At 31.7% G+C, this 13,710-nt stretch overlaps 1 protein-coding gene across 1 annotated transcript in view; it reads left to right on the forward strand.

Moving 5' to 3' along the window:
• The window catches only part of LOC145322571 (uncharacterized), a 104,634-nt gene that overhangs the window by 57,785 nt on the left and 33,139 nt on the right, over positions 1–13,710 (forward strand). Inside the window, exons 27-35 of the mRNA XM_080164685.1 lie at positions 506–569; positions 963–1,074; positions 2,225–2,261; positions 3,083–3,170; positions 3,752–3,833; positions 5,322–5,393; positions 6,473–6,580; positions 12,783–12,868; positions 13,230–13,351. Of these exons, the coding sequence (XP_080020811.1) occupies positions 506–569; positions 963–1,074; positions 2,225–2,261; positions 3,083–3,170; positions 3,752–3,833; positions 5,322–5,393; positions 6,473–6,580; positions 12,783–12,868; positions 13,230–13,351 (771 nt within the window). The remainder of the gene's footprint in view (positions 1–505; positions 570–962; positions 1,075–2,224; positions 2,262–3,082; positions 3,171–3,751; positions 3,834–5,321; positions 5,394–6,472; positions 6,581–12,782; positions 12,869–13,229; positions 13,352–13,710) is intronic.

The raw sequence follows: 13,710 nt of genomic DNA on the forward strand, positions 1-13,710 counted from the left end.
TTTGCTGAATAATAGTTTATATGCGACCCTAGCATCTAGGGGCTATATATTGGAAAGGGGCATACAATAGCCTAAAACCACCATACGACTAAAATTGAATTGTTTAAAACCACCCGGGACCTATATGAAGCTTCCCGTATTTGTAGAAACGAATCTATCTAGTACTTGAGACAAAACAAAAACCTACTTTGTATCCTATAATATAAAGTAATAAGTTCTTTTTTCGTCTCAAGCTAAATCTGATTAGGTTGTACTAGAGGCTTGTTAAATTAAACATCTATTTTTAAATTAAACATCCCAATTTATTTTTAGTATTTGAGAAATTTGAAAGTACATGGAGCTAAGATTATTATTCGATTGGGTTGTCCTTGTTATTGAGAGGTTCTATGTTATTTTTATGACCTCCCCCAACCTGCCCTAAAGGCTAGGTGCGAGGCATCTTGTAATAGAATGTTATTGGTGGGCTACAGTTATTATTAAACTTAACATCTCAATTTATTTTTAGTATTTAAGAAATTTGAAAGAACATGGAGCTAAGATTATTATTGGAGACTTTTACGTTGCCTCAGGTATACAATTTTATCATAAATACGAGATTATTTTTATGAAGGCTAGATTAGGTTAAGTTAGGTTTTATTGGGTTCAGGATAAAACTACATTGGTTAGGCAAAAAGAAGAAAAACTAACCTCCATCTATTTGGTAAGAAGCTCTGTATAGTGCCTATACAAATGACACCATACAATACAAGTGACCAATGATATGCCAATACACAGACTAAATTACCAATAGCAGGCCAGTATCTGTTTAAATTGACCAATGATAGGCCAGTTTGACGTCATTTTTTTACAGGCACTGTAAAAATCTTCATTTGGTAACTGTCATTGTGACTGGTAGGTAAGTTAGAACCTAAATAGTTTTCCATGCCATGAAATATCATTCGCTAAAATAATTTTTCTTGCAGCCCGTCACGTAATGTGCACAGCCCTGCGGATGGGTATGACACAGAAGGAGGGATATGTCTGGTTCCTGCCAGGATGGTTCAAGGAAAAGTGGTTTGATATTGATCTTCTAAAGTAAGTATGTAGATACCAGGGAGGGAGGGGACATTGGGCTATAAATTATTTTAAAGTTAGTATGTTTTTCAACCTATTTTTAAAAAAATTACACTATTCTAAGACATGAAGATATATTTCGATTTTAGCAATCATTTTCAATTCATTTTGTCTAAAAAATATAGGTATGAGACATTAGATAACAGCAAATATGATCAAAGATATTAAACATACATTTATATAGAACAATGTCACAAATTATTTTGAATCTTAGGTTTCACCATAAAATACAGATGACAACTGAAAAAGTTTGAAAAAAAAGATTAAAACATTAGTTTTTTGAAGAGGAGGAGTAGGGAATAATTCTTGGCCTTGTTTGAGTTATGGGGCGGGGCATGGTTTTTATTGAAGGAGTTTTTGGATGGTTAGGAAATAGGCGGAGTTTTGGATGGGTAAGTTTGGTTGAAGGCGGAGAAAGAAAAAAACTGGGAGGAGACAAAAAAGTGGGAGGAGTGGGGTGAGGGGGGGTTTGGGTGGAAAAAAGGTTGTGGATTTATTTTTGTCCTTGGTTGTTCATGGGTGGAGATGTGGATTTTGAAATGTGTTAAAAAAAATGGGTGGAGTTATTCTTGGGATGGGAAAAATTTTGATCTTTATGGTTTCCTGCTTTGTTTAGATTTTAGGATGGAGGAAGATTTGATGTTCTTTTGAAATAACCAAAAAAGTGAAAAAATGTGTACATTTTTTTGATGAAACATGAAATGAAAACTACATGGTGAAAAATGTTGACTCATTGAACAATTGATTTGTGTTTAAGGATAACTTAAATATCAAAGAAGCTTAATCCTATGAAATGTTAACTGTGTTTTATATAGGTTTTTTTTATACCGGTTGGTTAATTCTATAAACACCTTCTCTCTTTCGATGGCTAAAAACTCTGGAGACTTGATTGGGTGGTACAAACAATCAGTGTCTTTGATCTGCATAAGGGGAATTTTATTTTTCAAAATTATAAGCTATGTAGAATTAAGCTTAACTTTATATTAATCAACATAATGGTTCCTTTAAAGCTTTGCTCATTTAATTTAGAATTTTTTGAGATCTTAGAGAACAAACAGACATCCCGTGAATAAAAAATAGTTTGTGGAATTTATATATGTTTACTATTTAGGGATTTAAGAAATAAAGAAGTGGAAGATAAAGAGAAGGTAAATTAATAGTTATTTCTCGCATCGTATTGTAAACAGCTTTCCGCGGATATAAAATGTACACTTAAGATTAAACACATTTTTTTAGACCCGAGCTGCCGAAGGCACTGGCTAAAAAACTGGTTTTAATCTTATGATTGTACATTTTTATATTCGTAGAAAACGAGATATAATACGATGCTAGACATATTTTTTTCGTATGGATGAGAACCGGTTCTTATCCATCGGATATTAATCGGTTTTGAATGAATACGAGAAAAATGCTACAAACATTCTCTTTGTAAGTTTGGCTCCGAACTGATTAATTTCCTCTAGATTAAAACCATGTGCCAAAGAAAAAGCAATTGTTCATGAAAATGAAAAAAATCACAGGATTAATCCTTATTTTACTATATGCGGAAAACTGTCTACATTAAGATGGGATAAATATCCGTAACTAAAAGTTCTTTAAAGAAACATATTCTATACTTTACATATTCTACAGCATTTAAAAAGATTGAGCTCTACAGTATTCATGCAGTTTTGTGTCTACTCAGTCTCTCTCTCTCTCTCTTTTCAACATTATTAAAATATTTTAGTTTACTGTTATTTCTTAATCTTGATATGACAAGCTACTCATGTTCAAAATTGTTACCGCATTTCTAAAAGTTTTCTAATAAAATTGAGCAATATCTGTTTTAGATAGCTAAAGCAGGAATAAGGTATAATTAAAATATTAAAATATAAAAAGACAAACCTAAAAAATCAGCTACAATAACGGAGTATTTTTGATAGATTCAATTGTTGGTATAAGTAATATATGATGTAATTTTTATGTTTAGAAGAACGACAGTCGTGAATTTGGAGAGAAATATATAAGTTGGAATGAAGATATTACCGTCGGAGATTTACCTAATTGTACTACTAAAGGTGAATATAGCCAATTGTATTATAGTTTTGCTCTTTATACCTTGACAGAGGAAAATTGTGTTTATCTATATCTGTCTGTCTTACTGTCGTTCAATCTAACTGTCTATTTGTCTGTCAGTCTGTTTATCTCTCCATCTGTCTGTCAGTCTGTTTATCTGTCTATTTGTCCATCTGTCTGTCTATCTGTTTGTTTGCCTGTTTATCTGTTTGTCTGTCTGTTTATCTGTCTGTCTAGCTGTATGTATATCTATATGTATATTTGTCTATTTGTCTGTCTATTTATCTATCTGTCTATTTGTCTATCTATCTGTCTACCCATCTGTCCAATTGTGTATCTGTCTGTCTGTGTGCCTGTCTTTCTGTGTGGCTGTCTGTTTGTACGTCTATCTGTCTGTCTGACGGTCCGTCCGTTCACATGTCTGCCTATCTGTCCGCCTAAAGCTTGACATCTCGGTAACCGCTGGACCAATTTGGCTTCAGAGAATTTACCTACTGGCTTGGGATAATTTGAGCTATTTGAACACACATTCTCTATCTGATAGTGTAGCTGTTTGATGTTTTACATTTAATACATTTTTTAGAAATGATCGATGCTCTAAATGGACATTTTCTGTTAGAACATTCTAATTTTGCAAATGATAATGAAACTATGCAGACAGAACAGTAAGTTTAATTTTTAAAAACTTATATGCATATAGTTTTCACTTCTTCCACCAATTCAAATTCTTAAAATGCTTTCTCGTCACTTGTATGGCCCTTGGGACCTCCAAAATATTGGTCTCCGAAAGTGTATCTGTTCACTGAAAGAGAGGAGACAATGGGCTTGTTTAATCTTTAATCTTGTATATAGTATAATTTTATAAAAAAAAAATGGATAAAAAGATGCAGGGGATATTTACTTAAATGCGTATAGCACCCTATGAGGGATTTAATTTCAATGGAACCTATTGAAACCACTTATGTATACACTGTGTGTTGATATGGTATGAAAAGAAACATCCTATTTGTGTGTGATAATATGCAAAGGGTGTTGTAAATATACAAATATGCAATCCGCACCAGATATTTAATATTCAGGAATATAGGGATCGGTTATTAAAATATTCAGATGGATTAAATGGTGCTTTCCCTGAAAGTGCCTATAGAGTTCTTAAACCCCCATTATTTAAAAATAAATTCAAATTATTTGAAAATAATGGAAAGAGGTTTATTTGTTCGATAGGGCACGTTTAGATTAAAATTTAGTGAAAAAGCAACCCCTCTGTTCCTTCATTCAAAAGACGATATTTTATCCCAAGATAAATATTTAGCCTCAAACAAATTTACCTATAAAAATTTTTGTTTTCTTTGAGCAGAGCAGGTGTTCATACATAAGAATCTTTAAGTTTTAGCTTGCGGAAAAGTTGGAGAAAGATTAGGTTTTAAATAACGACTAACTAACCCTTTATACCTGAAAAATTCTTTATATAAGAAAATTACAGTATATTCTCGCCTTTTTTTATTCCATACACGTTTTCAAGGTTTTTTATATAGCACATTTCCTTTTTTTCAAGTAGAAAATAGTTGATTTAATTTCTTAAGAGGTCTGTTAGGAAAGGTGATAAGGTTTTGCTTTATCTGACAACAATTTCATTAAAATAAAGGAGTAGGGAGGGGTTTACATTCCAAAAATGATAAAGAAATTTTAAAAAGTCTTTGCAAAACTGTAATTCTGCTATTCATTTCTGATTATTTGATCTACATATATTTTAAGGCTTTAAAATTAAACAAACAAATTGAAGTAAAATGTTTTTCTGAATATTTTAATTTGTGCAAAATATACAAAACAAGGATGACAACACCTAAAAAAGCGAAGCTTTGAAACGGTTGGACATACGAACATTATAACTTGTAGAGTGTCTGAAGTGAATAAGCAGAATATAAAATGTATAAATATAAACAAAATTGCAAGTAAATTTGTTGCAAAACTGTTCAAAAGGATACTACTGCAGTAATCACCATGCTAAGTTTAAAAACTATAGAATAACTCTAACATAAGAGCTATCCGTTACTTGCGGACGGAAGGACCAACCCTAATTATAGGAAAGCTTTGCCTTTTTAAAAGTTTTTTTTAATAATTTCATATGTGTGCAGTTGATTGTTTTTTTTTAGTTCTGTTGGTCAATGGAAAAAAGACGTGAAATTTTTTCTCAAGAACACCTTCAGTGCCAAGAAAAAATTGCAGTAAGTTGAATTTAGTATCATAGCTTAGCTACTCTACGAGTAAGTTAATTTTATTATCATAGCTTAGCTACTCTACAAGTAAGTTAATTTTATTATCATAGCTTAGCTACTCTACAAGTAAGTTAATTTTATTATCATAGCTTAGCTACTCTACAAGTAAGTTAATTTTATTATCATAGCTTAGCTTCTCTACAAGTAAGTTAATTTTATTATCATAGCTTAGCTACTCTACAAGTAAGTTAATTTTATTATCATAGCTTAGCTACTCTACGAGTAAGTTAATTTTATTATCATAGCTTAGCTACTCTACAAGTAAGTTAATTTTATTATCATAGCTTAGCTACTCTACAAGTAAGTTAATTTTATTATCATAGCTTAGCTACTCTACAAGTAAGTTAATTTTATTATCATAGCTTAGCTACTCTACAAGTAAGTTAATTTTATTATCATAGCTTAGCTACTCTACAAGTAAGTTAATTTTAGTATTATAGCTTAGCTACTCTACAAGTCTTAAGTACCAGTCTTTATTTTTCTAATATCTCTGTTTTACGAAACTTATACGTGATTTTCAGCTGTCGTTGGGGGGCAACACATCGTAAAATTGACGACCTCTCATTTGCCCCCCAAATATTATTTTAGATTTATTTCACTTGTTGGTTATACCTTATACCTGCATTCTATGATAGATTCTTTATTTATTCAAATATTTAGTTTTTGCACACAGTTATGAAATCTTTAAAATTTACATGAATGGTTTGGAAACAAAATTAATATAAAATAAAACCATAATTCCTTATTACATTTATGATTTATTGCTTTTCAATATGTACAGATAGAGAATATCATACAGAGAGGAACATTTCCTAGGAAGAAAAACTAACTTGCATCATTTCTCTTTGGAGGGGTGGTATAACTTTTCCCCAAAATAGTAATAAACCTCCCTTGGACCTTTGGGAGAATTCTCTGTAAAGGAAAATAATATCGGTTCAGCGGTTAGTGGGATCCTTCAGTCCACACACACAGACAGACAGACTCACTAAAGTCCTATTACTTTTATATCAGGAATGTTATTTATTTAGTAATACCTCAACAAATCTAACAGATGAAGAACAAGAATTGAATAAGTACAGCGGGTATGTGTATGATGCTGTATGGTTGTATGCTTATGCACTAGATGCTCTTATCAAGTAAGTATGGTAATCTACCGAAGGGGTTGTTTTGAATTTAATCATTGTGCAGTGCAATACGCATGTACATCAATTTATCGTCCATTGTCTTCTGTACTTGTTACATTTTTTTGTGTTTTCTTGCCAACCTAACTAAGCATAATTGACATAATTTGACAAAAGAGATAAAATCAACCTTATTCAACGTTCACTCAAAGCCCCAAAAATAATGGACTTAAAAGTGTATTAAACTGTATATAAGACATTTGGGAATATATTGATACCATTAATTTGCCTCTTAAATCAAAAAAAGTATGTTTTTTTAATATTTTTCTCTTGCTACAAATCAAATTTCAAATTTGAGTCACCAAAAATCCTAAACTAATTTTTGCTCTAGAAGAATCAATTTTTGGAGTTAGAAAGTGCTTAATACCTCATTTTAATCGCCTGGCATTGCTTTATAATATATAGGAAATAACTTGGTTGTTTATAGAACAGCTGACTAAAAAATCGAGGTTTTGTGATAAACCCACTTTAGTTGTTGCTCCATAAATGATATTTTTTTTCCCAATTTTTTTGGCTGTAAAGAAGCTTTATATATTCATATAACATCCATCTAAATTTGACTTTTGGTATTTTATTTATAACATCACATTATATTTTACACTGCTATGCATTGTTCTTGTTCTTGTTTCTAAAAAATATTTATATTATTAAAAAGAGAATTATTTAACGCTTCTATAGGTATGTTTATCATTTTTCTAGGCTAAATATAACTATAATTACACCATTTTAAAGTTAGACATCATAACATATTAGCACAATTATTGAATCGGTCTGTATTATTAAGCTGGCAACCCTTAAAACAGCTGCATTTCATTATCCTATTATATAAAGTAGTAAGCTTTCTTGTCTTCAGCTTAAGATTTCGACAATTACAGTACCTATTGAGTTCTCTGTTTTATGGAAGCTTCTTATAGGTCCCTGGATAGTTTTGGAATTTTGAAAAAAATATCAATTTATATTTTACACTGCTATGCATTGTTCTCGTTCTTGTTTCTAAAAAATATTTTATAATTAAAAAGAAAATTATTTACTGCTTCTATAGGTATGTTTATCATTTTTCTAGTCTAAATATAACTATAATTTCAGTATTTTTTAAACATCATTATATTCAAGTTATTGTAATTTTAAATAAAATATCAATATCAAGAACTATTGGAACAATTTTTACCTTGCAAAACAAGGTGTTATAAAGTGTAGGATCCCTCACAATACCTATCTGTCTGTCTATAATGCATTACACATGCTATAAGAGTGCTATTATAATGTGAACTTCTCATAATTGAATGGGCTTCCTGAAACCAGAGACCATGAAGTTGGCCTAGTCACTACAAGGGGGAGTGCAGGCATATCCAGGGGGAGGTGCTTGTAAAAGGGTAATTTTTTTAGGGATGGGGGTAATCACCCCCTATAATATATTATGGGGGGTATAAACCCAGCCTTTTAAATTTTTTTTAATAGAAGTAGAAAATCCTGAAAACTTAAAAATCTAGGAATCAAACTAGCACCCCAACCAATAATCGGTGGTCGGCGGGAAAACGGCGGCGGATCTTTTTGAAATTTAAAAACATTATGTATACATGTAAGAAAAGCTTAAAGGGACTGTGAACGTAAATTTTTCTCATCTTAATATCAAATCTTAACATTATCTCATTCATAATATCTCACAGATAGAGCAAAACGCGCTTTTGTTTGCTTAAAAAACGGCTTTTTCCGACGATTTTTATAAGGTACGGGGAAAGGAAGAAATTTTCTGTATTATATAAAATGTGCATTAAATTGCTTTTTTCTCCCATTATAGCTAAAATTAAACTTTTTCACATAGTTCTAGATTTTTCCTAACAGTTAAGCTGACTTTTTACGTAATCCTTGCTTTAATCCAATGTATAGTTACTTAGAAATTGATAAAATAAGCAATATTTTTTTATTGAAAACCAAATACAATAACAAAGCCAGAAAAAGGTTTTTTATTAGTATCCAATTAACTTTAAATGGCCCATCTCTCGCCCACCTTTAATTACAAATTTGTAAATAATAAAGACGCAATATTTCTTTATTAACAGTCTGATAAAAGTGTAAGCTAATTCTCCAAAGTGGGTTATTTATTGTTCAACACAATAAAAAAGGATATTATTATTTTATATAACCTATGAGATTCAACCCTTTGTAGACAGTTAGGTATTTTTTTGTCAATAATACAAATTTAAAATATGTCTTTATTACCTAATTACTACGTTATAAAAAAACGAATTGGCAATTTTATAGCATAAAATAAATCCTTAACAGTAAGTAAATTGTTTCAACTATATATGACAAGTTAAATATCCCTACAAACATTATAAGAAACAAAAACGTTCAGATTTTTCCTGTTTTTTCCTTTTTCCCTCTCAAAATACCATAAAATCAAGGCATTATTTCTGGATATTTTTGTGAATAGGACATTTTTGGTTGATCGAAATGTTAAGATTGATAATCAGATGAGAAATTTTTACGTTCACACTCCCTTTAAGTTTAAAATTTGAAGCCTCTAAGTCAAAAATTGCGGCCACAGGAGCCTTTTAAAGAGCCTGGAGACCTGGAGGATCAGGACCTGCAGGATCATACCTGGAACCTGAAATTGACTTGAACACCTGTATTTAATATGAGGATGTACTACTAGAGGATATTTTAGTATTTTTGTAAGATAAAATGCTTTGTTTAAGTCGAAAAAATATTTTTGTTCTTTACCTGGATGACCCTGCCAGGTTTGCTGGCATCCTGTGCCCGCCAGGATGGAGATATTCAAAAAATTCCAACTCTCAGTTATGTGTCATACCCATACTTAAAAAGTCAAGCAGTTTGGGCTATTTATCTTTCACACACAGAAAATGAGATAGAAAAAACCGGATGGGGGGGCGTTCAACGCCCCCCCCCCCCCCCCCCCCCGACCGTTAAGGGTTAATAATATTACAATTTTGAAATTTTTTATACCTCTGTCTACAAAATAATGACTATGGCTGCAGCGCTCGGCTGGGTTTATACCCCCCATAATATATTATAGGGGGTGATTACCCCCATCCCTAAAAAAATTACCCTTTTGCAAGCACCTCCCCCTGGATATTCCTGCACTCCCCCTTGTAGTGACTAGGCCAACTTCATGGTCTCTGGTTTCAGGAAGCCCATTCAATTATGAGAAGTTCACATTATAATAGCACTCTTATAGCATCCTCTTTATTAGCATTACATGTGTAATGCATTATAGACAGACAGATAGGTATTGTGAGGGATCCTACACTTTATAACACCTTGTTTTGCAAGGTAAAAATTGTTCCAATAGTTCTTGATATTGATATTTTATTTAAAATTACAATAACTTGAATATAATGATGTTTAAAAAATACTGAAATTATAGTTATATTTAGACTAGAAAAATGATAAACATACCTATAGAAGCATTAACCCTTACAGCTCGGGCTCCAATTCCCACCTTAATAGATTGGGGGGGGAGGGGGCTCCAAGAGCCCCCCCCCTCTATCTCGGCTCCTGTTACAGATAAAGACGTAAAAATTTTTTCTGGTGGTTCATGTGTATTTTTAGAGAAAATTACTTTTTCTAGTCATAGCAGCCAGGCCGCTCCTTAGCCGCTTTTTAGCGGCCAGCCGCTAAATTTTAAAACAGCTGTAGAGCAGCCAATTTTGCAGCTAGGATGACCAAATTTTAGGATGAACTTTTATTTTTCTTATCAAAAAAATTACTTTTTCTGATCATTGCCAAAAAACGGCAAATAACGGAAACCGCCAATTTCCGCGGTTACGGCGGTAAAACAGTGGTAAAACGGCGGTTGGCGGCGCCGATTAATATTTTTATCTGTTTGATGTTGCTCAAGAATTTACCAAAAATAATTATAGGACTCTAGCTGTAATAGAAGCCACGATATTCATGATATATGTCTGTAGTAAAAGCCGGACAAAAATCGGTCATAAAGTCGGTCAGGGAGCGGTCAAACGGTCATAACACATTTTTTCTCAGAAGGTCATTGATATCTAAGTATTCACCAAAAAAATTTTAGGTTTCTCCTTATACACAAAAGTCATAATGTAGAATTTAAGATTTTTTTAGAATTTATTTCTAATTTTGGTGCTACCCAACCGACTTTGACCGGACACCATGACCGACACAGACCAGATATCCTAATAAAATCAACTTTTGCTGACGTATAATTACTAAACTTAAAAAGTCATAAAGTCACAGCACTCCATCTTACCTACAAAAAAAATGAGATCGGAAAAACTAGAGGGGGGGGCTCTTGGAGCCCCCCCCCCAATCTGTAAGGGTTAAATAATTCTCTTTTTAATTATAAAATATTTTTTAGAAACAAGAACAAGAACAATGCATAGCAGTGTAAAATATAAATTGATATTTTTTTCAAAATTCCAAAACTATCCAGGGACCTATAAGAAGCTTCCATAAAACAGAGAACTCAATAGGTACTGTAATTGTCGAAATCTTAAGCTGAAGACAAGAAAGCTTACTACTTTATATATAATAGGATAATGAAATGCAGCTGTTTTAAGGGTTGCCAGCTTAATAATACAGACCGATTCAATGATTGTGTTAATATGTTATGATGTCTAACTTTAAAATGGTGTAATTATAGTTATATTTAGCCTAGAAAAATGATAAACATACCTATAGAAGCGTTAAATAATTCTCTTTTTAATAATATAAATATTTTTTAGAAACAAGAACAAGAACAATGCATAGCAGTGTAAAATATAAATTGATATTTTTTTCCAAAATTCAATTCCCTCTGGTGATGTTATAAATAAAATACCAAAAGTCAAATTTAGATGGATGTTATATGAATATATAAAGCTTCTTTACAGCCAAAAAAATTGGGAAAAAAATATCATTTATGGAGCAACAACTAAAGTGGGTTTATCACAAAACCTCGATTTTTTAGTCAGCTGTTCTATAAACAACCAAGTTATTTCCTATATATTATAAAGCAATGCCAGGCGATTAAAATGAGGTATTAAGCACTTTCTAACTCCAAAAATTGATTCTTCTAGAGCAAAAATTAGTTTAGGATTTTTGGTGACTCAAATTTGAAATTTGATTTGTAGCAAGAGAAAAATATTAAAAAAACATACTTTTTTTGATTTAAGAGGCAAATTAATGGTATCAATATATTCGCAAATGTCTTATATACAGTTTAATACACTTTTAAGTCCATTATTTTTGGGGCTTTGAGTGAACGTTGAATAAGGTTGATTTTATCTCAAAATATTATTTACACTTTTATCTAAGGTTCCTGTTTATTTGGTAAAAAATGTTTTATGAAAATTAAATTTGTACAAAGTAGTAAGGTTTTTTGTTTGTACGTTAAGATCACTAAACCACTAAACCGATTTTAGTGAAATTTTACTTAGTATGATTTTAAATTCTTAGTCTTGGTATGGTTTTAGGCCATTTTACTATTCAAGTTGCACACTTTTAGAAAATCTTCACATAATAATGTCAATTATTATTACACAAGTTTGTGTTATATAAACGAACATAATAATTTATGATGATATAATTTATTTCTACTTACCAATATAAAAAGTAACACCTCTTGATCTACTAAACTAAACAGAGCGGCTATATTAAAATGAAAGAAGAGGAAATTGGTACCCAAAGTTTTATAAATGCATTGTCTTATTAGTTACCTAAATAAAATTTGGATACTTTGTTTTAAAAATGGAAATGACGTTGAAATCAATAATTAAAATCCCTGAAGGGGTAACTTTGTATATCATAGTTAGGAATATATATCAATCTATCGTCCATTGTCTTATCCCTTATAATCCCTGTTATAATGTATGATGTATCTACTCTACACCCCATCTCAAGAAATAAATATATTTAGTATATATAAATATTCTAGTTTGGCTTCGAAACCGATTGATATCCGCTGAATTGAATCGGTTCTCAGACATACTATAAAATCATGTATAGCATCATATTACATACAACTTTCCACGAATATTAAAATAAAAATCATAATATTAAAAAAAGTTTTGTTAGCCCAGGCCTTCGGTCCCTCGAGCTAACAAAACCGGTTTAAATATTATAATTTTTCATTTTGATATCCACGGAAAGCTGTCTATAATACGATGCGATAAATTATTTTTTTTAGAGAGAATAATTCCTACACCCAAAATCTTCATTCTGAGAGGTCTGTCAGCAAGTTTGTGGAAATAATAAGAAAATTGGATTTTAATGGTAAGCACAATTTTATGTAAGATTGTCGGAGGTTTCCCTCAAACTGCCTAGTCGAGCACAGAAACTCCCCTCCCTTTTTAAAAGTTTAATTGGAAACTTAAAGAGTGGGGGCTTTTTTCGTGCGCCCTTTTTACTTAGGTTATGTTAGATTATATTGATTACAAGCTAGCCCCGCTAGATTATGGCACCCCGAAGTGTTCAGGCATATATAGAAAAAAAGTATTACCCCAGTATTTACAATTTTAAGATTTAAACTTCAACCCCCTCCCCTTTAAATGTCTGACTGAATAACTTTTCTGATGATCAAGTTTCGTATTTGCGGATGTTTACATGCTTGTTTTTATGTATGCAATGTTTTTAGGCGTTAGCGGACGAATAAACTTTTTTGGCCGACAATCCAGGCTTTCCAACATCAAGATAATGCAATGGCACATTGTCAATGTTACTACGGCACAGGGGAATACAACTAAATATTTACATCAGGTAATAATGGCACATAGTCAATATTACTACGGCACAGGGGAATACAACCAAATATTTACATCAGGTAATAATGGCACATAGTAAATGTTACTATGGTACAGGGGAATACAACTAAATATTTACATCAGGTAATAATGGCTCAAAGTCAATATAACTATAGCATAGGGGAATACAAGTAAATATTTACATCAGGTAATAATGGCACATAGTCAATGTTGCTATGGTTCAGGGGAATACAACCAAATATTTACATCAGGTAAAGATGGCACATAGTCAATATTACTATGGCACAGGGGAATACAACTCAATACTTACATCAGGTAATAATGGCACAAAGTAAATATTTCTATGGCACAGGG

Source organism: Acartia tonsa, chromosome 6, assembly GCF_053477335.1.
Source record: "Acartia tonsa isolate MP-2025a chromosome 6, ASM5347733v1, whole genome shotgun sequence".
NCBI classification, from domain to species: Eukaryota; Metazoa; Arthropoda; class Copepoda; order Calanoida; family Acartiidae; genus Acartia; species Acartia tonsa.